At 49.9% G+C, this 25,671-nt stretch overlaps 2 protein-coding genes across 2 annotated transcripts; both read left to right on the top strand.

Moving 5' to 3' along the window:
- The first annotated feature begins 1,378 nt into the window (after positions 1-1,378).
- On the top strand, positions 1,379-18,815 carry LOC135814511 (chromosome alignment-maintaining phosphoprotein 1-like). Its single transcript, XM_065327638.1, has 9 exons — positions 1,379-1,952; positions 3,746-3,781; positions 4,156-4,190; positions 4,802-4,856; positions 5,122-5,253; positions 5,730-5,785; positions 6,767-6,831; positions 10,481-11,089; positions 18,009-18,815. Exons 1-8 carry the CDS (start codon positions 1,635-1,637, stop codon positions 11,077-11,079), a joined length of 1,296 nt encoding a protein of 431 aa, XP_065183710.1. The 5' UTR covers positions 1,379-1,634; the 3' UTR covers positions 11,080-11,089; positions 18,009-18,815.
- A 2,239-nt stretch (positions 18,816-21,054) lies between these two features.
- LOC135814501 (nuclear factor NF-kappa-B p105 subunit-like) lies at positions 21,055-25,359 on the top strand. Its single transcript, XM_065327628.1, has one exon. The coding sequence runs from the start codon at positions 21,524-21,526 to the stop codon at positions 24,725-24,727; it is 3,204 nt and encodes a 1,067-aa protein (XP_065183700.1). The 5' UTR covers positions 21,055-21,523; the 3' UTR covers positions 24,728-25,359.
- Positions 25,360-25,671: the final 312 nt, after the last annotated feature.

Here is a 25,671-nt window from a genome sequence, read left to right on the forward strand (position 1 = left end):
TTTCCTTCTGTCCTATTTTGGAGGTTCGGCACCTCAACATAACTGCATAGAGTCTGTAAATTGAAAAATATCATTATTCACAACTGTTCTCAGTACTTTCTGCTGAAAATTTATCAAACATCGCAAAATCGCAAATTTCCATTTTTGAATTTGCGTGAAAGATTGGAACGTATTCGCGTATGTGCCTACTAATGCTGTCAATCTCCTCCCTGATGCACATGGGAGCCACCCTGAAAATTTGAACTGAATCCAATGTTCTAGTGCTGAGTTACACCCAGAAATGTCCACGGACTTGTGATTTTGGCCCATTTGGGTGATGTGCCCCCTTAACCTATACCGCCAAGAATACATAACCCCCCAGATCAGGCAGAGTGTGCAACGCCTGATCCAGCTCTGCATAGGGTCTTGGTCGAAAGTGGTCAAAGACCGAAAATCACATTCACTGCAACCATGTTTCCCTCGTATGGAAAGAACAGAAGTATTACTATAATACCGATAGGAGATTAAAACTTGGAGGAGAGGAGATTGAGAAGAAAAAATACTACGAGCAGATCTACACCGTGCAAATATCAGCAGGGTCAGCACTGAGCATAGACTTTTTTTTTTTTTTTTTTTTTTTTTTTTTTTTTCGATTTCTGATAATTCCTACGACTATTCGATTATTCGTTCACCCCACGAATATTCTAAATTATTCGATTATTCGATTATTCGTTTCAACACTAGTAAATACCACGGTATTTTACGACTCCCTAGGCCCTGGCCCCTACGGCCCTAGCTTGGCCCTGGTCACTGGCGGCAATTCTTCCAGCAAAATATCGAAATTTCCCACGAAAAGAAATTGCTGGCAAATTCCGAGCAAAATATCGAATTTACAGAGGATCCGGGTGTGTTTTGGCAGTTTTATTCAAATTTCTTTGGTTTCATTGGGCCAACGTAGTTCTGAAGTAGCTCGTGCAGGTTGTCAAGGGTACATAAATTTGAAATGCATTTGAAATCATGCTACAAAATCCGGAATACTGACACCATTATAAGCTTTGCTTTCCTCATTAGAGTCACCATCCACTTTTATCAAAGTAGACGGTTCATTCGAAGCCATTTTTGCCACAAAGCAGGAGCAAAATGGAGCAAAATATCGGAAACGAAAGGCAATGCCAAGCAAAATATGGAAAGTGCTAGGGCAAAATTTGCCGGCAAAATATCGAAGCGCCCCGAGCAAATTTGGGCTAGGCCTAGTGCCACTGCCTGATCTGAGCTAGCTGAGCTGATCAGCTGAGTGCCGCTTTGGCATGGCAACTAGAGTATCCGCGGACCCACGCGTACACATTTTCACGTGTGCACTTCGTTTGCTGCCTTGCTGCACATGTGCGCACTTTATTTGCATGTGGTGCTTTCAAGAGTGAAAGCGGTGTCGATTTTACTGATTGTGCTTTTCATTGAAATCCTCTCGAAGTCCCTGGTTCACTGCTGCTAGCTATGGACAGTGGTTTGTCACCAAAGAAATCCTCAGTACTTGCTTGAAGATTTTCTCTGTTATATCGTTGACCTGTTGTGGCCTATAGCATGCCTAATAGTTCCAGTTCTATGTAGCATCGACGATCTCGTTTTCACACAATAAAGCACGAGAAAAAAAAACAATGATGGATCAAGAGATGGAAAGCTTTTCCATAGCAAGACCAGCAGCAGTAGGGCGTATGAGGCGCTCTACGTCCGTACCGGATATGAGATCGCCCGATTTCGCTTATGCCACGACTGGCGAGGCAGCTGGAAAGCCCAAGTCCAGCTTGGCGAAGAAAGCTCTGGATTTGTCGCCTCTAACCATCCGACGTCCCCTGGTCACGTCCAGTGCTGCTTGCCCAACTGCATCTGCTGCTGATCTCGGGGCTGCAGGGATGCGTAGGCCAGCCCCGATCGGCCCGCGACGAAGCTTACCGGATTCTCTACCACTAGAGCCCGTAAGTGCAAGTAGTTCGACCAAGAGTACTCTTGGTTGACGAATAACCCAACACTCCAACAGCTACTGATCTATTCATTACTCGATCATTAATCAGCCAGCCGTGAGTGTGAATGATGCGAAAGAAACTAAACTCAGTTACTGTGTCGTAATACCATTCATGATCATTCTAATCAACTTTGTTTGACATTGACATTTGAAAGCAATGCGAACAACGCACGGTATGTGCATTGTGTTTACACTGGTCCCAACTCCCGTACCAATAATTAAATTAAATTAATGCTTACTAGTACCTTCAATGGCACTTTCCGGCACATCTGAAAAAATGCTGAATCCCGGTCTCCACTGCACACCCCGTGTAGTATGATGCCACCACACACACTGTATGGTGAGTATGGAGCTGCGGTAACACTAACAGTGGAAACTTAGACTTCGCTCTTCAAAGCTAGAACGTCATCATTTCGCAAGAAACAAGGCCGGGCTCCTATTCTTTTGCTCCTTGAACTGTGTAAGCCAAGCGTAATAATTATTGTACGTCGTGTCGGTGCATTGGTGGTGCTTGTTCATCGAACACACTTCCCTGGCTAATGGTGCGCTGTTCTGGTTTGGAAACTTGACCATACAAGTGTAGAAAGTCTGAATTATATACCGTAAAGTGCCCCCCCCCCCCCCCCACGCTATGTCGCTTCCCAGCTGGTTTTTCTGCAGGGGCCAGGAATTAGATCAAGTCGGTCAAGTGCAATACGATGTACAACAAAGCAGAAGATCAGACTTGGCATGCTTGATTGTGCACATTGTCATCCTGTACTGGCACGTATTGCGTACAGCAGTGCATGCGTCGGGTCAAAACCGTATTTCACTGTATACGCCGAAGTCGCTTCGTGGGCAGAAATTCGACAGGGGGCGGAAATTAGAGAGGGGGCGGAAATTAGAGAGGGGGCGGAAATTAGAGAGGGGGCGGATCAACGGAACTTTACGGTATTTAATGATGTCGCCGCTGGTACAATGTGCAGTGCTGGCCAATGAATTACAGATTTCGCCATTCAAGTTTGTGTGCCACTCTGCCACGCATGTACAGTCAACTTTGCTAACGACAATTCGCGAATAACGACAGAATTTCCATGCCCAGAGCAAAGTCCCATCCACCTGTAATACATTATAATAAGACTTCGGGTATAACGACACTTTGTGAATAACGACACTTTTCTGATGCCCCGCTGAGTGTCGTTATAAGCGAAGTTGACTGTACACTGCTGATCAGGCACCATACCTGATGGGTACACTGGGTAGCGCCATGTTCACTGCTCAGCGCGGAGTCCATAGCGATGATGTTGTGGTGTGGGCCGCATGCACTTGGTTCATCCTAAGATCAGATTTTAATTACCGCTACAGCCTAAATACATCCTAAGATCAGATTTTAATTACCGCTACAGCCTAAATATGCTGTGGTGTATTATGATTGTGTGTTGAGTCTTCAATACGGCATATTACATTCCATGGCCAGCCCATACGTCATTAATGACGTTGTTCCTTGCCTGTTTTTGTATTGGTTGCGTTGCGCAGCGACCACTAGGTCAGTATGTACTCGTGTGTGTGTGTGTGTGTGTGTGTGTGTGTGTGTGTGTGTGTGTGTGTGTGTGTGTGTGTATGTGCGTGTGCGCATGTGTGTGGGTGTGCACCTGCGGGCATGTGTGTGTGTGTGTGTGTGTGTGTGTGTGTGTGTGTGTGTGTGTGTGTGTGTGTGTGTGTGTGTGTGTGAATGCATGCATGCATGCATGTATTATTCTTTCACAGGTCCACTTTAACCCGATCATGAACCGACTGCTGAAGGTCAGTTTTGGTGTTACTATATTAGTAGTGGCTGATATACCGTCAACCTTGAGAATGCCGACCCTCGGCCGTACATGAGGAAAGTCTCGGTATGCGCGAGGTTGAAAGTATACAGTCGGATGGTGGGTGGTGTAGGTCAGAAGATTGTGGCGTTGTTCGCGAGTTGTTATACCCGAGGTCGTTATTCGTGTGGTTGACTGTATGCATTCCAGCTCCTATTTTTGTGGCGTAGAATAAACAAATGGTGGGAGGTGAGCTTGCACTATGCTGTGAACGAGCATCAGTATCAAATGTGTGTGCGTGTGTGTGTGCGTGTGTGTGTGTGTGTGCGTGTGTGTGTGTGTGTGTTGCTTTGTACATGCTAAACATTTCAGGAGGAAGATCCCAGACAAGAACTGTTGCATGAGCGGTGAGTGATACTCTTAGGTGCCGCTGTGCAGTGTTGCTTTGTGTCATGTGATGTATGTAGCAACTGCCTGACCCCCCCCCCCCCCCCTTATGTGTTCTGCCAGTCTCTTGTGTACGGTTCAGTTTGTCAAAAGGGACAGCTGCAATCATGCACTCGCTTTTTTTGAAAGGCCAATCATTTTGCTCACACCTATCAATGGATATATAACAGACAACGAAATGTGTAGGCACCAAACTCTGTCTCGTCGACGACGTACTCAATCTGTGTGCAGTGCCGTTTTGAAATTTGTGAATTCATCACTGAGTTGTCAGTTTAGCGCAGAGGAGTGAAGTCAAACCTGATAGTAATGAGAAATAAACCCGACCCGAGTGTGGCTGTGTATATACAAGCTCGTAGATAACCTTTTTCTGTTCACCATTGATAAGTCGCATCAGACGTAATTGACTGTAGTTGACTTTGAACACTGATGGGCTGTACATCGTGGGTGGGTGGGTGTGCATGCGCGCGCGCGCGTGTGTGTGTGTGTTGATGTGTTTGTGTGTGCACGCGCGTGCGTGTGTACATGCTTTCGTGTGTGTTTGCGTGTGTGCGGCTTGTTTGTAATGGCACAGGAGTGTTATGCAGAACGCCTCGCTATCAAAGACCTTTGAAGTTGCCATGCCATCTGTAAGTCTAATTACTGAGCTTCATGTTGATCTTCTTAAGTGTATCTGTGGAGTGCAGGCAGAGTGGACCACTTGTTGTTGTTGTTGTTGTTGTTGTTGTTGTTGTTGTTGTTGTTGTTGTTGTTGTTGTTGTTGTTGTTGTTGTTGTTGTTGTTGTTGTGGCAGTGGCAGTGGCAGTGGCTGTAGTGGGTGTTGTTGCTGCTGCTGGTGTTACCGTTGTTGTTGTCGCTCATAACTGTCTTTCTCCCTTTCTTTGTTCTGAACAGTCTCCGTCTCCCAGCATCGAGCTGCCTCAGAGTCAGGCGCAGGTAACGTCGACACCCGGTCTCTACAGTGCGTCGCCATCCAACTCCCTGACAACTAGCATGTCGCCGTCCTCGCCTCGCTTTCTCCCTCGTGTACGTATGGCTGTTTGTAGAAGGTTTGTTTTTTTGTTTTTGTTTTTTTTTGCTTCACCGGATACACCGGCAGTTCTGCCTTCTCGTCTAACTATTCGGCTAGACTCTCAATACCAGGTGTTTGTAGAAGTTGTTGCACGCTATGGTAAACCGTGGCTACCTGTCTGCTGCTAGGCGGTGGCATGAGCTTGCTTGCTATGCATGCCACGCATGCACATGCGTCCATGCTTGCATATGCCTTCTTAGTTCTTGCATTACATGTACCAAGATCTGTTCTTTGGCGTCTAATTTGAGCTTTCTGCACTGTACTACATTAACCAGTATACATTTGCTAGTATACTTTGTTGATTGGAACCATGATCGCTTCTCTTGACATTGTTTCTACTGGAAGGAGGTACCTCTGTGCCGTTGTTTTCGGAAAGAATGCTTGCAGGAGCTAAATTCATTGTCTGTCCTGGTTTTTGTTCACCACTCAGCTCTCCAGTAGAGCACCCAGCCCGTGCCCAAGCCCAACACGGCGTTCGTTCACCAGGTAAGGTTTTCTTACTCTGGATTATGTTCGTTCCCAGCGCATGCGCGTGTGCGTGTGTGTGCGTGTGTGTGTGCGTGTGTGTGTGTGTGCATGCGTGCGTGTGTGTGTGTGTGTGTGTGTGTGTGTATGCGTGGCATGTGTGTTGATTCTCCGAAGGCGATTGGATGGCTGGCACAGAAGTATCTTTAGGTTCCTCATTGCACTGTAGCCCCAGTGCTCTGCTGCAGCGCTGTGCTGTGCTGTGGCAAGCAGCTGGCAAATAGATCATCACCCGCTACTGTCACTACTGTACGTGTTGTGTTCCTGTGTGCAGAAAGTGTGCTGGCTAGTACAGTCAACTTCGCTAATAACGACTGCGGATATAACGACAATTCGCGAATATAAACGACATGATTTTCATGCCCAGAGCAAAGTCCCATCCAACTGTGACACATATAATGAGACTTCGGGTATAACGACACTTCACGAATAAGGACACTTTTCTGATGCCCCGCCGAGTGCCGTTATAAGCGAAGTTGACTGTACAGTCCTGCTGAACGAAATCCAGTCGCGGCACTCAAGTTTGCGCCTTGCACCATTTCGAATCTCAGTGTTCGCTGGTCTAGGGCTGCGCAACGCCCGGCGCGTGCACGAGTGCATCGACTGGATTTCATTGAGCAGCACTGTAGTAGCACTGTAGTAGCACTGTAGTAGCACTGTAGCAGCACTGTAGCAGCACTGTAGTAGCACTGTAGCAGCACTGTAGCAGCACTGTAGTAGCACTGTAGTAGCACTGTAGTAGCACTGTAGTAGCACTGTAGCAGCACTGTAGCAGCACTGTAGTAGCACTGTAGTAGCACTGTAGTAGCATTATAGTGGTAGCAATGCTTACCATGCCCGTATTGATCTTCTCAGTGGAGGCCTATGATGTTGACACACTCTGGTGGTATTGATGGACAGTTTTGATCCTATCCTTGATGCTGGTGCATGTCGTGTTTGCAGTCGGCTGGGTCCCAGTACTCCCATCATCAAGACCAGTCCCCTGGACTTGAAGCGGCCTCGACGCGGTGAGTTCATACCACATGATTGTACTGTGCAAGTCGTGGGAGTGCTACAATCGAAGTACATAACACATTGGACGGCTGACAGCACTTTACAAGGCGGAGGACACGCTGTGTTGAGTGTGTCCTCCGCCTTGTAACATGCTATCAGGTGATTGTACAACCCGCACAAACTAGTATGCCTGTTTCTAGCGTAGACATAACGTTACGTGGAAATATCTGGTCTGAATACGAGCCTGATTTGAATAGAAACCTAGCCCTGACATCGGCTTCTACGAGAATAAAATATATCTATGAATTCGCGGTTTGCTTAGGGTGCGTTTGGTTGGTACGATCTAGAACAGGATCGAGCAGCTGGTGCACATGGAGCAGCCGCATGCCAACCAAACGGTACTCCAGAAACAGAGCATATTTTTGTGAAAAGTATGCCAAACTTGGTGCATTCTTCAAAATGTGTATGGGTCACCATGGTCACTGTGTACAGTACGACGAGTCCAACCCAAAAGCGTATGCACGTGATCATTTGGGACCAAAATCGATGCTCCCGCCAGGTTTCACTGTGAAAAAGTGAAACTGCTCGGTCTGCTCCGGCCTCGAGGCCGGAGCAAGTAGAACATGTTCTGGCCGACCCAGAACAGGTGCAGTCCCAACCAAACGCGCTGTTCTGGTGAATCCTGTTCTAGTTCGTACCAACCAAACGCGCCCTTAGACTCGGCTGGAGGCCGAGTTTTGCGCATCCGCAGGGACGCCGCCGCCCTCTGTGGATCAAGGCACAGGTGCAGTTCCTCAAGCGGAGGGCAGCATGGATGCAGCGAATGGGATTTTCAGTCTTTGTGGTGGGTCTGATCTACAAGAAAAAGCCGGGCCCTTATACGCGACGTTACAGTAAACTAGTCCGTATCAGGGTGGATGACCAGGCATCCATAGACGATGGTGTCAGGTACTACTGTACCCGACCGATCCCCCAGTCATAGAGCTGACACTGCAGAGCGATTGTGTGTGTGTGTGTGTGTGTGTGTGTGTGTGTGTGTGTGTGTGTGTGTGTGTGTGTGTGTGTGTGTGTGTGTGTGTGTGTGTGTGTGTGTGTGTGTGTGTGTGTGTGTGTGTGTGTGTGTGTGTGTGTGTGTGTGTGTGTGTGTGTGTGTGTGTGTGTGTGTGTGTGTGTGTGTGTGTGTGTGTGTGTGTGTGTGTGTGTGTGTGTGTGTGTGTGTGTGTGTGTGTGTGTGTGTGTGTGTGTGTGTGTGTGTGTGTGTGTGTGTGTGTGTGTGTGTGTGTGTGTGTGTGTGTGTGTGTGTGTGTGTGTGTGTGTGTGTGTGTGTGTGTGTGTGTGTGTGTGTGTGTGTGTGTGTGTGTGTGTGTGTGTGTGTGTGTGTGTGTGTGTGTGTGTGTGTGTGTGTGTGTGTGTGTGTGTGTGTGTGTGTGTGTGTGTGTGTGTGTGTGTGTGTGTGTGTGTGTGTGTGTGTGTGTGTGTGTGTACCCATGTGTGTGAGTGGGTTTCTGTTCCGATACATATTATAACTATAGGGTGCAGAGCACGTGAATCGCGTGCTATGGGTCAGCTCTTCGGGTTTTGAGTTATCACGCCCCTGTGGTGGCTAGCCCCTCCAGCCTTTCATGCTAGTATACCGTTAAGTAAAAAAAGCCGCACTTGAATAGAAGCCGCCCTCGAATGGAAGCCGTAATTTTGGGCCCATAAAATCACACATATTAACCCTTTGTGGACGGACCGTACGAGTTTCGATCTAATAAGATCGAAAGTCTGCAGGCGGTAAAATCTTCGTAACTCCATCGTTTCTTGAGCAAATTCCACAATCGAAGGGTCTACATGGTAGCGGAAACTCCAAGCTGTCCAATGCAACAATCGCCGAAGAGTTACGATGCCGGACGCCTGAGATATCGCACGCCGTATTCTTACCTCGGCAAATTCAAATTTGTGATCGATCATTTCGCCATTTTGGGGGAAAATCCCTTTTCGTGTGCTCTTTGAGTGACTGAGCACAAGATAATGACGTAGCCGGCAGAAGTTTGAATCGTCTCAAACAGATTTGAGCGTTCTGCGATGAAGGAGAGTGGAATGGCGTTGATAGGACGAATTTGCTTGCATATCAGGCTTGGAGACGACTTTGCTGTGTTACCGCGCCTGATTTGTGGTGGCTGGATAATGGAGATTGGTACCCTGGCGTTGCTCTCGCCAAGAGCTTTCCAATGAGCCCTTGATTGTGAAAATCAAGTGAAGGACACCAAAGTTATGACATGTAAAAGTTGAAAATTGTACTGACATTTTGTAATTCTGGTGCATACTGTAATAGTAATCCGTCCATAAAGGGTTAAAGCTTGGTTTTAGTGCTGACATACATAGAAATACCTGTCTTGTACAGAAGCCTGTCTCATATAGAAGCCTGCAAAATTTCACCAAGAAGGTCATAGAAGCCGCGGCTTTTATACAAGACTTTACGGTACTTGTAATACTAGTATTATTAAACAGGTGGAAATCTGCCAGCAACATTAATAACTTAATAATGCTGTGGTGGTGGTGGTTTTCGTGCGCGGTCTTTAGCTACAAATGTTGGCAAGTTGAAACTTCGAATGGGGTTTTCAACTTTTTTATCCATTTCACTCCAGTGCTGCTAAGCACCCTTTTTACGTACTGTATAAGGCGAGACCAAAATAAAATCGAGATTCCCGGGCAGGACCCATGTGAAATTGGTGCGGGCGGGCGAATTTTATTTTTTATTTTTTTCACATGTACGTACATGACTATATGTGTGCGTGCCATGTTGAACTTTTTTTACAGCATTTTCCGGTAATTTTTATTCAATTTTTTTACAGACAACAGGTACGCGGTTAACCCGTTCAATTTTTCTATATTTCGGCCAACGATGTCCCTGATCTATTCATTAGGGAGTCGTACAAGCTCGGGTTTGTGTGACTCCACGTCACAGATCTACTCACACGATCAGTACTGTACATGTATGAACTGTTAAAAAATTAAAAAATTAATTGGCTTTGGCTCGATTTTGGTGCGGGAGGGCCCGGGAATCTCTATTTTTTTTTGGTGTCGCCTAAGCAGAAAATTTCGTCGGTCAATAATTTCGTCCAACTCCAAAGAAAGGGAGTTCGTCCGGTTGTAAATTTCGTCCATGGATCATAAGAGTGTATTGAAAAGCTGGACAAATCAATATTAGTCCGGCATTTAATTTAGTCCAACAGCTCGTTGGACGAAAAAGACGAAATTAAATTCCAGACGAATATTTCTGCTTGTACAGTACGCTGCACAAGAGGCAGTTCTATGCAATGACCATGAAGTAGTGGGTGTTCAGGTTTTACCCGTACTTAGCCTGCTGTTGCTCTGCATAGCCCATCTCGCTCCACATATACTGGCACACACACAGACATAGACAGCAATAGCGACACTACACAAAGTGAAGGGTAGTTGACCGCAGCCAGCTGTGAGACTCAAAACTGACTGAAGACGTCGGGTAATAGAAGCGACAATAAAGAACACACCAGATGCGGTATCTGCAACTGAAAATATTTCGCGAGAAATCATTTCTCATCCCTGATGCGTAATTATGTTCTTTACAAGACACGTGGAACTGCCATGACATGTTGTGCCCTTTGTCCATGACTTGCTCTGGCTTTTCTTTCTCCACAGCATCGTCATCGGACGTCGAAGAACTCGTGCTGCCTCTTGCCAAGCGTCCCGTGACCACGTTTTTCACGTCCAGCCCGCGTAGCAGCGGTGCTGCCAGCCCGCTCCTGCTGAATCTCAATGGCCCCACCAGTCCGCGGCCGATCACCTCCTCGTCCGGATGGTCCTTCTCCACCGATCATCCTGTGGTGTCCAGCTCCGCGGCGCACGGCACAGCGTCGGCCGGCGCGAGCGAGGAAGAGAAGCGCTGGTGCCCGACCACTCTCGACTGTCCGTCGCCCATGGACATGAGTATAGGTGACATGACGCGGCGCAGTGAGCCACTCGGCATCCCCACGTTCCCGCTCACCCTGTCGCAGATGTCGGCGTTCAGCCGTGACGAGAGCCAGGGCTCGCCGATGTGCCTATCTGATTCCGAGAGTATGTGGGGCATCGCCTCACCCAAGAGTACCTCCGATAACCAACAATCGCAGCCTCAGGAGCAGCAGCAGCAACAACAACCATCACAACCGCCCCATCGAAGCCTGATGCCGCCAGTGATGAGTCCGCCCACATCCGCGCCGCCGATCCTGACGCCAAACGGTCTCTTCTTGGGCCGCTGATTGCTAGCCGGTAAGCATCGTAATGACGTTACTAGTAGAACTGGGGCTGCCCGGATATATGAGATCTGAGTGTGTCTAATTGTAACTTGAACACTTCATGTACCTTGCCATAGGGTGTGAACTTTACATTACAAAATAGCAATCATTTGGTAACCCTTTTTACAACGTTCTAGTGCTGAAACGAATACTAGAATGCACTGTTCGAATATTCTAAACTGTAGCAAACGAACGGACGAATATTCTATTGCTCAACAGCGGAAAGCGGACGGGTGCACTTACGTCAAGTGAGGAAGCACATTGCTCGTAGTCCCTCTATTGTCAACACAAAACCACAACTTGCAGCTAGCCTCTTGCTCTCTACCTTTGTCAACGTGCTCACAGACTTGGAGCGAGAGCCTCGACTAAACCCATTTGGAAAACCCTTTGCAACCGACGCCGGAAAAAGTTTTTTTAATTTTTTAACTCAACTTCGCACAAGCAAGAGCTGACATCGGAAATGAGATTGGCAAGCGGTTTTTTTGCACACGTTCCGTGCAGAGTGCGAGCTCGTGTTGCCTTGGCATGTGGCTCTTCAACACCTCTGTGCAGTAGTGAGTCCATGTTATTCTTATCAACAGTTGCCAACCATGGCCACATACGTACGTAATTATGTTGTTAACACTAGTCAGAACAACAGATGGCTTGATCAGTCACAACTTAAAGTTTCATGCCATCTCAGGCACTCATCAGGTGATATTATGTTGTTCACGTATGCTGTATACAGTTCAAAGTTACATTCCGAAATGCATAGTTATCAACAGGGTTGCATACATATCGCAAGCTTGTGTCTTCAGCAGCAACAACAGCATTACGACTGCTACAATATCATAGTTTCTTAGTTCAATGTACCCGGAATTTTGTACAGATTTCGAAAATGTGTAGGTTTCTACGAGAGCGCGAGAAGATCAGTTTGGCACCCTCAACCTCCATTGCCGGAGCAGATCCGTTGCTGGACACTTTACAAGATGGCTGATGGGTCACTTTCCAATCGTTTAACTCTTGCTGCGAGATTTCACCGGACCTCCTCTTTGCCACCCACAACTTGCATGTATGGCAAATTGGCAATACCGAGAGAGAACACAGAAGTCAACAACTTGGCCAGTTTCCCATACAATTGCGAATGCAATACCGCACATACTGGAATAACCACGTCGCATCCGTGACGTACCATCTACAGTTACAGCTACGCCCTTCCAGCTACCATCGTCACTAGTGCCGGTAGCGGAAGAGCTGCAGGTAAGGTGAGCCGCAGCTTTGTCCAAACATGTATCCACCACAACCTTGGCTGCCTTGTACAGCGCATTACGGTGGCCATCAAAAGCACTGTTGCCAATCGGCTTCGGCATGGACATACATGTAAAAAAAAGGTCGTGAGTCCTTGCTTCCCTTTTCCGATGCGGCGGCTGGCCATAACAGCCTGCCTATTCATTTAAAAAAACTTCCCAGATTTCTTTGTCAGGACTGACGGGTGTACATGGCCACACTCGCTACATGTCAAATTGTCAATGCTACATGGCTAGCCGAACCAGACCTCTGGGCCTCACTTCGGTGCAAGTCACCACCTTTGCAGTTGCGACACACAGCAGCTTCCGAAATCAATTCCTGTGGCGGTGAGACATCAACTATTCGCCTGATATCGCCAGCACACGACTCTGCGTCAGAGTCAGAGTCTTCACTGCTTGACAATCCACTCGAATCATGAGAATCATCCGTGAGGCGGGCCAATTTCAACGTCGTAGCATCCAAATTTTCCTATTCTGTCATCATGTTCTCGGCAGATTCGTTTTCGGCGCTCGCAGCAGCCCCGAGAGCTGGAGACTCAACACTTGATCTCGAAGTGGTGAATCGATTCGATTACCATAAAACAATCTCTTCTTCTTTCCGTTCGTGGCAGGGCGCCCTTTCCGTGAGCTCGTTGACATGTGCCGTTGCAACGCTTTCAAATTCTTCCAAGTAAAAGTGGGGAGGTTTCCTGCAGTTTCATATACAGTTCAGAGTAGAGCCCACTCGATTCTTCTCTATTCTTTTTTTACAGCATTGCATGCATGGTACGGTACGCTTGGCTGCACAAGCGCGTCATCCCACGTCCTATGACTCATCCAGTCTGACCAGTAGGTCCAGTAGATCCCGTACGACATTTACAAGCTAGGATTTACAGCCAGAATCCATGGGTTGGGCCGCGGAATAGCAATAGCACAGAATTACAAATACAAATTAGAAGTGGATGCAAAATTAATAACGACTAAATTTCAATTTTGAAATTTGACGTACTCAACATTCAACGCACCGTGTCTCTAGTAATACATGGAGTTAAAAAGTCGGCGTGGAGACACGAAACCTAATATCGATGAAAGTAAAGTGAGCACACTCATACCACCAGGCCTTTCCCAAATTGGCCATTTATTTTGGCCTATTCGGCTTTCCGATCGGCTGAAAAAATCGCCAGAATCGGCTGAAAATTTCTGTAAACGGTGGAAATTCGGCTCTGCGGCCTAAAGAACTCGGCAAGACCTCACGGTTGTGACATGTACAAAAAAATTGGAAAAATGAAAAGTTCAGACTATACAAACTATACAGCACAAAGCTACCTGTACATGATGGATGTATAGTGGACACGGAATGTTGGTACTGAAGCACAATGAATATGGGAATGTCCATGGAGTACATTAATGATTGCGCTGCTTAGTGCTGACTTCTGACATGCACAAATAGCCATGGAAAGTGTTCCTTGATGCAGGTGGCAGCAAGTAGGAGCACCACACACTTGCTTTCTTCTCACTCACTCACTTCCTCCTGTTGTATCGTAACATTACGATGGCTTCCACGTTGTCCTCGAGTGCGCTGTCCTGGTTGTCGTGCAAGCAGGACGAGAGCATAGAGAATGCGCGCTCCGAGGCTGCCGGCGATGGCTGCACCAGCAGAATCTTCTTCAGCACTCTCCTCCAGGTAGGCAGATCTCTCTGCTGTGACCACCAACGCACAATATCATCGGCGCACACCGTCGATGGCAGCGATGTAGGCTGGCAACTCTTCCACCAGGTCCTGGAGATCGTCGTCACTGATAAACGGGAAGACGTCCAGGTGTTGGACCTTCTGAGGATCCAAAGCCATGTTCTGTGCCAGTGAAGGACTGAATAGCCTAGCTGCCTTGAATGCTCTGACGATTGTCACCAGGTCAATGTTGAACTTGCGTAGAAACCAAGTGACTGCCGGCTGGGCTTTGGCTACAGTCTCCTGCACCAGCACCGGTTCCGTGATACCGCCTGCAACATCAGCGAGGTCGCGTGCCACAGCTGATGGGTTGGGATGGTGTTGCTGGGCGAAAGACGTGCATACCATCTGCATGTGCCTGTAGGCGTCGAGCACGAGGGGGCCATCACCTTCAAGCGCATGTGTGGCAGTTACCAGGGGCTTGCCGTAATCAATCATTGCAGCTAACTCGAGCTGGAGTGTGGCTTAATCCTCATCATCACGTAGGGTTGACAGGAGCTGACGACAGGTGAGTGGCGATACGTCCGTATTGGCCTCGAGGAATGGCTGGATGTCGGCGAAGTGTGTTGCCAGCTGGTTGAAGACTTCAAACTTGGATCACCATCTGGTTGCAGAATATGAGTGAATGGATGATCGAGTGAGGGTTTTCCACGCCAACTTTGCACGGAAGCTGTGACTGAAGAGGCTAACCTAAAGATGACCAACTTCGTTGAGGGTAGCAAACTGGAAGTGACGACCGGTGTTGCTTAGCGTGTGGGAGAAACAGGTGACATCCAGCACGCTTGGGAACAGGATAGACAGAGTGCGCATTGCTGCCCCATTTACAGCTGCACCATCCCGCATCGATGCAATTATGTGCTTGTGGGGGACTCCATAGCGAACAGACACGCATTCATTCAGTACTTGAGCCAATTGCGGCGAGTTGACGCTCTTCGATACTGTTTGTAGCCTCACAAGCCGCTGCTGGATCTTCCAGTCATCGCCGACATAGCGAAGCACGATTGCAATTGCCTCGCCGAGTCTGGTCGTCCCATCGAAAATAAGGGCTACATCCCGGCCGGCAATCTTCTTCTTGAATGTGTCTTGTTCCTCGGAGAGCACAACAGGTATGAACTCGGTGAGATGCGAAGACGTCGTCAGGCGCAGACCATCCTTCTCTAAAAGGTCACGCAGACCATCGGCCTTCTTCAGAGGCATTGCCTCCTTCATGAGCGTACGCACCACGTTCAGTCTGTAGGCCCTAACCTGCAGAGGGAGTGGCTCGCCGACTGGCCTCTTCTCCTTGTCCCACTTTTGAAGCGCTTGGGTCATTGACACCTCTCTCATCTTTTCTCCTTGGCGAGTTTGCTTCGCTGCGGTGTGCTTCTTGGACTGCACATGAGCGTAAACGTTACTCTTCTTCTCCCGAATCCTCTCTCTACAAGCACTGCAGAAGAAGCGCCCGTCCCTTCGCTCCAGCATTTCTTCAGGAAACTCAGACACCCTACCCAATACACTCTTCTTCTTCTTCAGTGTTCTTTCATCTCGTCTCTTTTGAGGCGCTGGAGATACATTCGATGGCGGTGACCTAGGCCGCGCTATAGCTGCGGGTGCCGGTGCTTCCGAATGAACGTCAGGATCACTAAGCCTTGCTGCATCATTTTCTAATTTTTCTTCCTCGGCTGAGTCGGCTCCTTCATTCAACGAAGAAATATTCAGTCCGGGGTAGCGATCTTCCATGATCAAAATAACTTCTCACTAAATTTCTGTAAACATTGGCTGCAACAGGAGATGAGACGAACTGCAGACGAGCTGCAATATATATGCTAGCTGCTGAAAAAATGCAAATTGGCATGTGTACATGTGGTAGTCGCCGTCGCACGGGCAGTTGCTGCTTGTATTCATGTGCATGCGCTGTGACTTTTGCCGAGCACTAGTAATCAATGCTATGTACTCATGTTGCTGCAGACTGGTTGTCGCCAGGCCGGTTTCTGTTTTGCTTTCTGGTTCGGAGGACAGCCTCACGTGGTCATAACTGTCGTAGTCGCCGTCGCACGTGCAGTGGATTGTGCTGTGCTGTGGATGCCTGTTCTGTGTACGTGGTCACCGTGACGCAGGCGCGCACGAGCGGTCATGCCCAGTTGCCCACGACCCTGCGAAACATGTATATTTGGCGATTTTTTGGTAAAATCTCAGAATTCGGCCAAAAGATCGGCGATTTTCTGAAAAGGGTACTGTTCGGCGAATTTTTCGGCCGGCCGATTTGGGAAAGGCCTACATACCACGAGAACAATGGACAAATATTTTATGATTTGAACGTCGTTTTCGTGTGATAATCATCAGAAATCGTCATCACACTGAGAGTTGGACAACAAAGGAAAGATATTTATGGTACCATAAAGTGAACATTAAAAAACAGAGAGGTTCCAGGCTGTCCAAGAGAGTGCTCAATACCGAGAGGCAGAGCTGGTTCAAACAATAAGAGGACAGAGAAAGTGTTTTAACTCCGAGTTTCACGCATTAAGCGATCATCAGAAAACAGTAAAAGTGAACATTATTAGATCTAAACTAATGCAAGAAGCTCTCAGTGTGAAGACGATTTCTGATGATTATCACAATGAAAACGACGTTCAAATCATAATATTATTCCATTGTTCTCGTGGTATGAGTGCGCTCATTTTACATGTACTTTCATCGATAATACATGGAGTATCTAGATCAGGGAGTAGTAAAATACAGGGAGGTGACACGCCACTAATCGTGATTTTTGATGGGTGCCTCGCGCTTGTTTTTTTTTCTTTCGCAAAAAAAGATGATCTGCTGAATCAATCTTGAGTATTTGTCGAAGAACTAATTCCGTGAAAAGGTCTATCCATCTCATGGAACAGCATTTGTTTTGCTCTTGTGATACATCTGTGTCATCGTCATATGGAAAGGTACCACCCTTCCGAAAATCGTCCCGATCGACGGCATGGAGCAATAGAAGGAAGGTGATTTCCTTGAGAACAATACGTGTACGATTGGAGATGAAAAGCGAGTGCACAGATTTTGAAGTCGAAAAAATCTCTAGGACACCACACGATCGCCCCTAATTTCTCCTCAGTTGTGATCAACCAGTACTTCTCTACCTTCTTTGTGATGATGAGCATTTCATATTATGGTATGCTAGAGATTCGGGAGTTCACTTTTCGGAATGAAATGTTCCTAAGTTTGTCAAGGATTGAAATGCGGGCTACGTCGTCGTAAACAGCTTGTATCGACACAGGAAAAATCTACGGCACGCAGGGATATCTCGCAAAGTGATACCACTCTTGCTGGACTTCTATCCTGACATAGTGGTAGTTTGGTCGACTACCAAACTTTGTGAAGGCAGACAATTGTTGGAAATTCTCAGCGCTGAGTTTCTACGGGCTGCAGTAGGAGTCTCTTTGGCGGTAGGTATTTTACTACTCCCTGATCGAGAGAATCCTGATCCGCGCGCGTGTCTACACACTTCGGTACCCATAGTACCCCAATCTCACCCGCCGGGTGAAAACGGTGCTGAGGCAATCGTCAAACTGGCCGTACATGCTCGTGTCACCTCCCTGTATTTTACTACTCCCTGATCTAGATACTATTCAGGATCTGAGAACTTCAGGGTATACTCTTTCATTTGTACATCACACAGGAGAATCTAACGACTTTCAATTTTTTGGGTATTTTCTGGGTGTCCAAAGCCTAATTAAAAGGCACTTGGTGAGTCACTGACCAAGAACAAAGACGAAAAATATGTCCCCTTTGGTTGTCCACTAAACATTCCAGCCTGGACATGTGTAGTACGCGTGACCTATGTCTTCTTCGAAGCACGACCTTACTGCATTTCATGTGCATGTCATGGTCTTTCTCAATGCTCCTTGGCTGTGTGTTGCTCGTGTGCTTAGGGTGACTCATATATAGATGCCCTATCGTACTGCATCTCTCAGTCACCCCAATGTCATTGTCAGTGAACACTGACCAGCAACGGGTGCATTCCGTCTTGCGGCTGGCCGGTCTTCGAATACCAACGGGTGACGCCGGTGACTTTCCAGCCAAGCGGAGTCTAAATGTACCTGCGCTGTTCGTGGCTGAGCAGATCTGTGCTAGTTCGTTGCTTGTGTTTGCGAGGTCCTGTTTTTGACTTTCGTTTGTTCGTGCTTGTGCTGGTGCTGGTGCTAACGCTGTCAGTACAACTGTTGTCAACTTTGTTGTCTTTTCTATCTTATTGGCCTTCGTCCCCAGTGTCTAGTAGCTATCCGTAGCGTCCGTGTGGCTGCCACTTGATACATCATTATAACGTTTCATTACGTCTTGAATACCCCCCCCCCCCCCCCCCCACACACACACTAGATCTTTAACTCTGTTTTATAGCTTGTGCTCCGCCGCTACTCGAACTATAGATTGTTCAGCATGGTTATCCTAAGACCACTCTAACACTACTGTAGTCGAGTGAGTGGTAGTTAACTCCTGGTGAGTCCCATGTTACCCTTGGCTGGTCCGTTTTTTATCTCTATTCTTTCGTTTACTCTGCGCCGCTACGCCACGCCAGTAGTGGAGTATGTTCCCGTTTCCGCCGTGCATGTATTTCTCCTTGGAGCTGGTGTTCTTTCCGCACCTGGCTCTCGGCTACGTATAAGTTTTCCATCATGGCTTGTGGCTGCCGTAGCCTTTTGGGACTGCTTATTACTGCCGTTCTGGAAACGGAATGCTCATCCACTGCAGCTCAGGTTGCTTTTGTATGTGTGGCTGAGTAGGTTTTGTTGGTAGATGTAAAAGTGGTGCCAATAAGCCCAAAAACCCATTGCGCAGTAGCGACGTTGTACCACCACCAACACTGTTGATATTAGAATAACTGATGATGCATGGCTAGTGGTGTACGAATACAATCATGCACAATGTACGTGTGCATAGCCGTTCAGATGGCGTGCTGCATGCATTGGAGCATGTGCCCCCCCCCCCCCCCCCCCCCCTTTCTGCCCATGCGCCCATTGAGCCTCAACTATTGTATGATTTAGGCATCTCCTGCTCTTGTCTTCGTAAGTACAGTTTGTAGTCTTGGGTGGATCTAATCCCAGTGGGACCCAGTGCCAATGCTGCGAACCGGTGTGCAGCGGCTATTGCAGTCACTGCATGACTGTCAAGTGTCAAGATCTGCATCATAATTTTTGTGGCCATTCGAGGGATCTTCCCTGACAGAAACCCGACTCTGGTATTTTGCCGATTTTGGAGGCTCTACAAAATATTATAATAGTAAAAAATAGTTGGGCGTAGATCTACATGACTGTAGATCTAGCTACCACTCGTACTCGTAGCCTACGCGCACGCGAGTACGAGCATGCACCACATGTACGTACAAACTAGTCTACAGCCTGAGCTGAGCTAGAGCTGTCTCTGCCCTGGCCTAGCGCCTGGGCCTGGCGCGCACGTCAGTACAGTAGGTCTACTCAGTAGCGATGAGTAGGTCCGTATTCACTCCATGATCCAGGGCCTCCGGCTCCACCGTGCCAACATTGGGCAACAACACTATTACTAGTATTACTACAAATCATAGCGGTCACAACTGCTGCAGAAATCTCGAGAGCCCTCCAAGTCAAGCCTACGTGTACTCGTACTCGTACATGATGTAGGCAAGGGCCAAGCTAGGAGTAGAGACTACAACTACTCAGTACAAGTACTGAAGTAGAGTAGAGTCGGAGTAGAGTGTCTTCGCACTCGTACCAAGCCAACAGAGAAAGCAGCGCTGCGCTGTGTGGTTTGGCCGATATTTGATACACCCGCGCCAGGACATCTCAGACCTGTACAACCCCACGCTACTTTCTCCTCACCAAATTAATGTGAGAGTGGAGTCGTTTGGTCGCCAAATCTCAGGTTGTGATGCTGCGGGCCTGCGGCACACAGAACCTCTATGCAGTCAGCGAGTCATGCCAGAACTTCAGGCGCAGTTCCACTATAATTCACTGCTGTTTTCTCAGCCTTTGATTTGTGGTGGGTCAGCTTGCGCGTGCTATACAATACGCTAGAATGAACACTCTCTGTCCATTCGGCATGTGTGAGTGTTGGTGGAGGCCTTTGTAAATAATTTAATTGTATGATACAGAACATGAAGACATCACGTGCAGGAACAAAACGTGCCTGTGAGTGCCTGTGAGTCACACTACAAAAAGGAGACCCAGTAATTTGTTACAGTAACAATATGCGTGCGATGGTACATGATTGCAGATAGCAGTACTAATAGTAATACTAAACTAACTTTGTGTCGACTACTGTGACACTCACAACAGTGTTGTTCAGACTTCAGTTTAGCTGTACACCATGGTACACTACACTGACTTGTGACTAACTGTTACTTGCTCAGTGTGACCGCGCCATATGCCGGGGTGCGATGAGTCAGACCAGCCACGGGTAGAGCTGATGGGTAATTCCCGCGAACCCCGGCCCAACCACAAGCACAACGTCAACGGCCTCTTCTCGATCTCCGGCTTGTGGCGAGGATCTAGGAGCAGCATCGCCATCAGCGGTTTGGGCCTGTTCTGTGTCTGTAAAGCGTAAACGGTCTACTATACCTTTGTGGCATGGCAAGCGGGTACGTGTATGAACCCATCGTAGTCTTGGCATGGTAGGCTAGCGCATCCTGACCTGAGATCCTAGCCGTTACAGTACCATGTTTACCTGAGCCTATACTATAGCCTAGGCCTAGACGAGTAGAGGATTCTATTCTAGGACAGGAAGAATGTGACTTTTGAAGTTAGTTTTGTACTAGATCCCGACCCGAGACTGCGAGAGTCTGTGCGAATGCTATCTTATGTCATGACGATGCGCATGACTATGAGTATGACTGGGTAGACCGGGTTGGGGTTGAGAGAGAGTGTGTCTGGAGCAGTGGAGGCCGAGGCCTACTACTAGTACTTCTACTACTACTACTACTACTAGTACATCGTGATGTAGATCTAACTGTGGCCAGTGCATCATACACCAGATACACCGCGCGTACCGACCGTCTACACCCGGACGGAGAGCCACGACCTCCAAGCTGCAAGCGACCCGACGAAGCGCAGATTGCACCAGCTACGCTGAACTCGAGCACTCACCACCAGTCACCTGCTCATTGTATGTACGTGTAAGACCATCTACGTTACCGTTAGGACGCATGGCTTTATGCGCCAGCGAATAGCAGCAGAAAAAGTCGCCAGGCAGAATAAATTTTGCAGCCGCAGACGAGTCTCGGCTCATCAGATCACCTCCATCGAGCAGAAGGTTACACAATTATTTTTTAGTATTTATCCCGTAGGTATAGCCTATAGGTGAAGCGTGGTGCAGCAACTAGCCAACCTGGGTGGGGACTACTTGCAGCGTGATCGACGAACGTAGCGACCCAGACAGGGCAAAGGAGAGTGGCACGGAGTCAGACGCTGCGATCGCCATGGCCAATCCGCTGAGGCAATGGCGAAATCCTGAAGATCCGACGACGGAGGGAACTCAGAGTCAGCTGGACTTCGCCGATGGCGGAGTGGCGAGTCCTGCTCAGCTGTCGGAGCAAGGGGGCCCGCCCTCAGCAGCATCGGCAACGACGACAAATAGCGAACCCCAGGTTGTACTAACGGAGTCGGACTCAAACGCTAGAATCAATGCATCTCGCGAGAGCGGCGTTCCCTATCTTGAGATCGAGGAGCAGCCGAAAGAGCGCGGATTCCGATTTCGCTACCAATGCGAGGGACCGTCTCATGGAGGCTTACCCGGTGCTAGCTCGGACCAGGCGACGAAGCGGCGCACGCACCCTACGGTCCGACTACACAACCACAACGGCATTGGCGATAGGTGCAGGGTCGTAGTGTCGCTAATCTGCGCCGATGATCCGCTAAGACCACACGCTCACTCGCTAGTGGGCCGCAGCGTGTACAGTGGTCAGTGCGTAGTGGAGATGGGCAAAGACACGGACTGGCGGGCGACGTTCCCCAATCTTGGTATACTGCACGTGACAAAAAAGAACGTTGCACGAGTGTTGGTGGAGCGGTATGCGCTGGCTTTGGTTGGCGGCCAGGACGATGACTCTGCTCAGTTTGGCGAGCCGCAGGCGAACGAGGAATTGGCCGGCGGGCGAGCGGCCTTGGACAGGCTCCCGCGCTCCGACGTGCAGAAGATCACAGAGCTGGCGGAAGAGCAGTCGAGGACAATGAAGCTGAACGCCGTGCGCCTGTGCTTCCAGGCGTTCCTGCAGGACAAGAGCGGGGAGTTCACCACGCCGCTGCCGCCGTGCATCTCCGTCGTCATCCACGACAGCAAGGCACCGTCGGCCGCCGCGCTGAAGATCTGTCGCCTGGACCGGCACTCTGGGCGAGTGGAGGGCGGCGACGAGGTCTACCTGCTGTGCGACCGCGTGCAGAAGGACGACATCAGCGTCAAGTTCTTCGAGGTGAACAAGGACGGCGCCGTCACCTGGGAGAAGGACGGCGTGTTTGCGCCGTCCGACGTGCACCGGCAGTTTGCCATCGTGTTCAAAACGCCGCCATACCGCTACCAGCACATCAACTCGCCGGTGAGCTGCTGGGTGAGGCTGCAGCGCAAGTCGGACGACGAGCACAGCGAGCCCAAGCCGTTCACGTACCAGCCGAAGGCCGTGGACGAGGAGAGGATTGGACGCAAGCGCAAGAAGCCGCTGGCGCCGTACCAGACGCACTACGGCGGAATGTTTGGCGGTCCGCCATCCGGTCCTCCGGGCCCAAGCGGCGGCGGCGGGGCTGGCGGCGGGGGACTGCTGCCCGGTGGCTTTGGTGATGGCCTGGGGCTAGGTGATGGCGGCATGGGCGGTGGTGGACTAGGGGGCATTGGCAACTGGGGTGAGTTGGACTTGGGCGCTGGCGATCTGCTGGGAGGATCGGCGTATGGATTCTCAGCAGCACGCACAGCTGCCAGCGATGCAGTTGCTACTCCTGGTAGCCAACGACAGCAACCTAGGCAGCAGCAACAGCAGCAACAGCAGCAGCAACAACAGCAACAGCAGCAACAACAACAGCAGCAGCAACAGGACTCCTCCAGCCGTGAGCCGGGCAAGACAGAGCCCATGACGGGTATTCTGGAAGAGGTGGAGAAGGCGCTCGGTGCCCACCTTGACCAGCATCTGCAAGAAGAGGAGCACATGCAAACCGCCAAGTCACCGCTGCAGCACCCTGCCGCCGTGGCAGATGTACAGCAAAACCAGTTAGCAAGGCAACAACAGCAACTGCTGTTAATGAAGCAACAACAGCAGCAGCAACAACAGCAGCAGCAGCAGCAGCAGCAGCAACAGCCACAACAGAGAGCAGATCAAAGCACAGCTAGTACGGCAGCGCAGGCAGCGCAGGCAGCTGGCCAGAGGGACCCGTCAGCAGCAGCCGTGCAGAAGCAACGGGTGTTGGATGCGCAAGTGGCTCACCTTTCAACGGCATTCCAGAACTATGCCACGACTGGCGATGCACGTTATCTGCTCGCCACACAGCGTGGATTTGCCGGCACGCCCAATGAGAATGGTGACACTGCATTGCACCTGGCTGTTATCCGTCAACAGCCGCAGGTTCTGGCTCATCTTGTGGACGTCCTGGACGGCTTGCCCAAGGGCTTGATCGACGCGCCGAACCGCCTGAGGCAGTCCCCGCTCCACCTTGCCGTCATCACCAAGCAGGCACAGCTAGTGTCACGACTGGTCCGCGTCGGGGCCGACGTCAAGCAAGCAGATCGTCACGGCAACAACTCTGTGCACTTGGCGTGCAAGGACGGCAGCCACGAGATCCTCAAGGTGCTGCTGCCGCGGAATACCGGCGGCGCGTGGCTGGAGGCGCGGAACTTCGAGGGCCTGACCGCGGCTCACCTGGCGGTGGTCAGTGACAGCAGCGACTGCCTGCACCATCTGCGCGAGGCCGGCGCCAATCTGAACGCGCAGGACGGCAAGAGTGGGCGCACTCCGCTGCACCACGCCATCGAGCAGCAGCACTTGACGGTGGCGGGTTGGCTGCTGACCAGCGTGGGTGTGGACATCGCCGCGCAGACCTACGACGGCGCCACGGCACTGCACTGGGCCGCCGGGCGCGGACTCGACGGCATGGTGCGCCTGCTGATGGCAGCCGGCGCCGATCCGACGGTTAAGAACATCGACGGAGACACGGCGCTCAGCATGGCGCCGCCCGACATCCTGCCCCTGCTCGCAGTGCAGGAGGTGGACATGAGTGCCGCAAAGCAGCGGCCGGTCGGCGACCTGACCCGCCTCAGCTATATGACGCGGCAGAGGCTCGCCTATCAGCTGGACCGCGACCACAGCTGGTCGACGCTGAGCGACCTGCTGGGCCTGGGAAGCCTGTCGGTCGGCTTCTCGCTGCGCCAGAGCCCCACGCAGGAGCTGCTGCTACACTACGAGCTGAACGACGGTACGGTTGATAGCCTCAAGCAAGCGCTCGCCACCATGGAGCGTCGCGACGCTCTGGACCTGATTGATCAGGCGCTCGCAGCGCCGTTGCAGCAGCAGTCCGCCGGGCCGCAGGGTGCGGCCGGAGCGTTTGCGTTTAGCCCCGGCATAGAGGCCAGCCTGATGCGGGAGGTGCAGGGTCTCGGGCAAATCAAAACTTCTGCTGCCACCACGTCACCTGTTGCAAGTTGAATATGCCGACGTGGCTCACTCGGCCTTTCCGTCACCAATTCAGCATCATGACACTGGCTGGTCCGGCGCATCTATTGCTGGGCAACATTGGTGCAGGCCCCTTCGATTTGTTCATACATAGTCCTTTTTTGAATTTCATGCTGCCTGAGTTTTGACTACAATTTCTGTTGTTAGGTCCGTGTATCTACGATGATACCTGCATGCACAAAGCTACTGTATATTGTTGGGGGGGGGGGGCATGGAGAATCACATGGACAATGTTAAATACATCTTTCTATATTGTTTCACGGCGGAGGCAACGCACCGCAGCTTTGCCAGTTTTACATTGCCACTAAGGCTTGATGCTCGCCTTCTGCCTGCCTGTTCGCCATCTTGCAGCGATCCCCCGACTGATTTGCACTTCAGTCTTCTGTACTGCCAGAGAAAGGCATTTTCTAAGCTACCGCATCACTTGTATTATATCACCAGAGAGACCCCACCCGCCTTCTAGATCTAGCGTTCTCTATTTTAGTCCATGATGATGTCGTAAGTTTTTTTGACGTCGTCTTTCAGCTGCGCTGTACATTCCAGAGCTTTCCCATTTATACTTTGACCGCGCTGTCGGGTTTCAAAATCGAAGTAGCAGCTCTGTAGGTCCGTACCGGTGCACTGGGCTTACATCAGGGAGTCGTAAAATACCGGTATTTTACGACTCCCTGGCTTCCATACTGCACCATTGTCGATTGAACCATGTTCCGTGACGTGGAGTTCTGCAGTCGCAGCACCGGGTAGAGATTGTGCAGGCAGTTGCACACGTTTGGGGGCTATGTGCACTTGCTATAGCTACGGTTGCGGCCAACGAAATCCGACCCACGTGCCGAATGCAGCGCCAAGGCTCGCTACACGTGGCCCCTGCGGCCGTCGGGTTGGTTTTCAGAACGTGCATGAAATGGAAACGCAGCGCT

Source organism: Sycon ciliatum, chromosome 1 (genome assembly GCF_964019385.1).
Source record: "Sycon ciliatum chromosome 1, ocSycCili1.1, whole genome shotgun sequence".
NCBI classification, from domain to species: domain Eukaryota; kingdom Metazoa; phylum Porifera; class Calcarea; order Leucosolenida; family Sycettidae; genus Sycon; species Sycon ciliatum.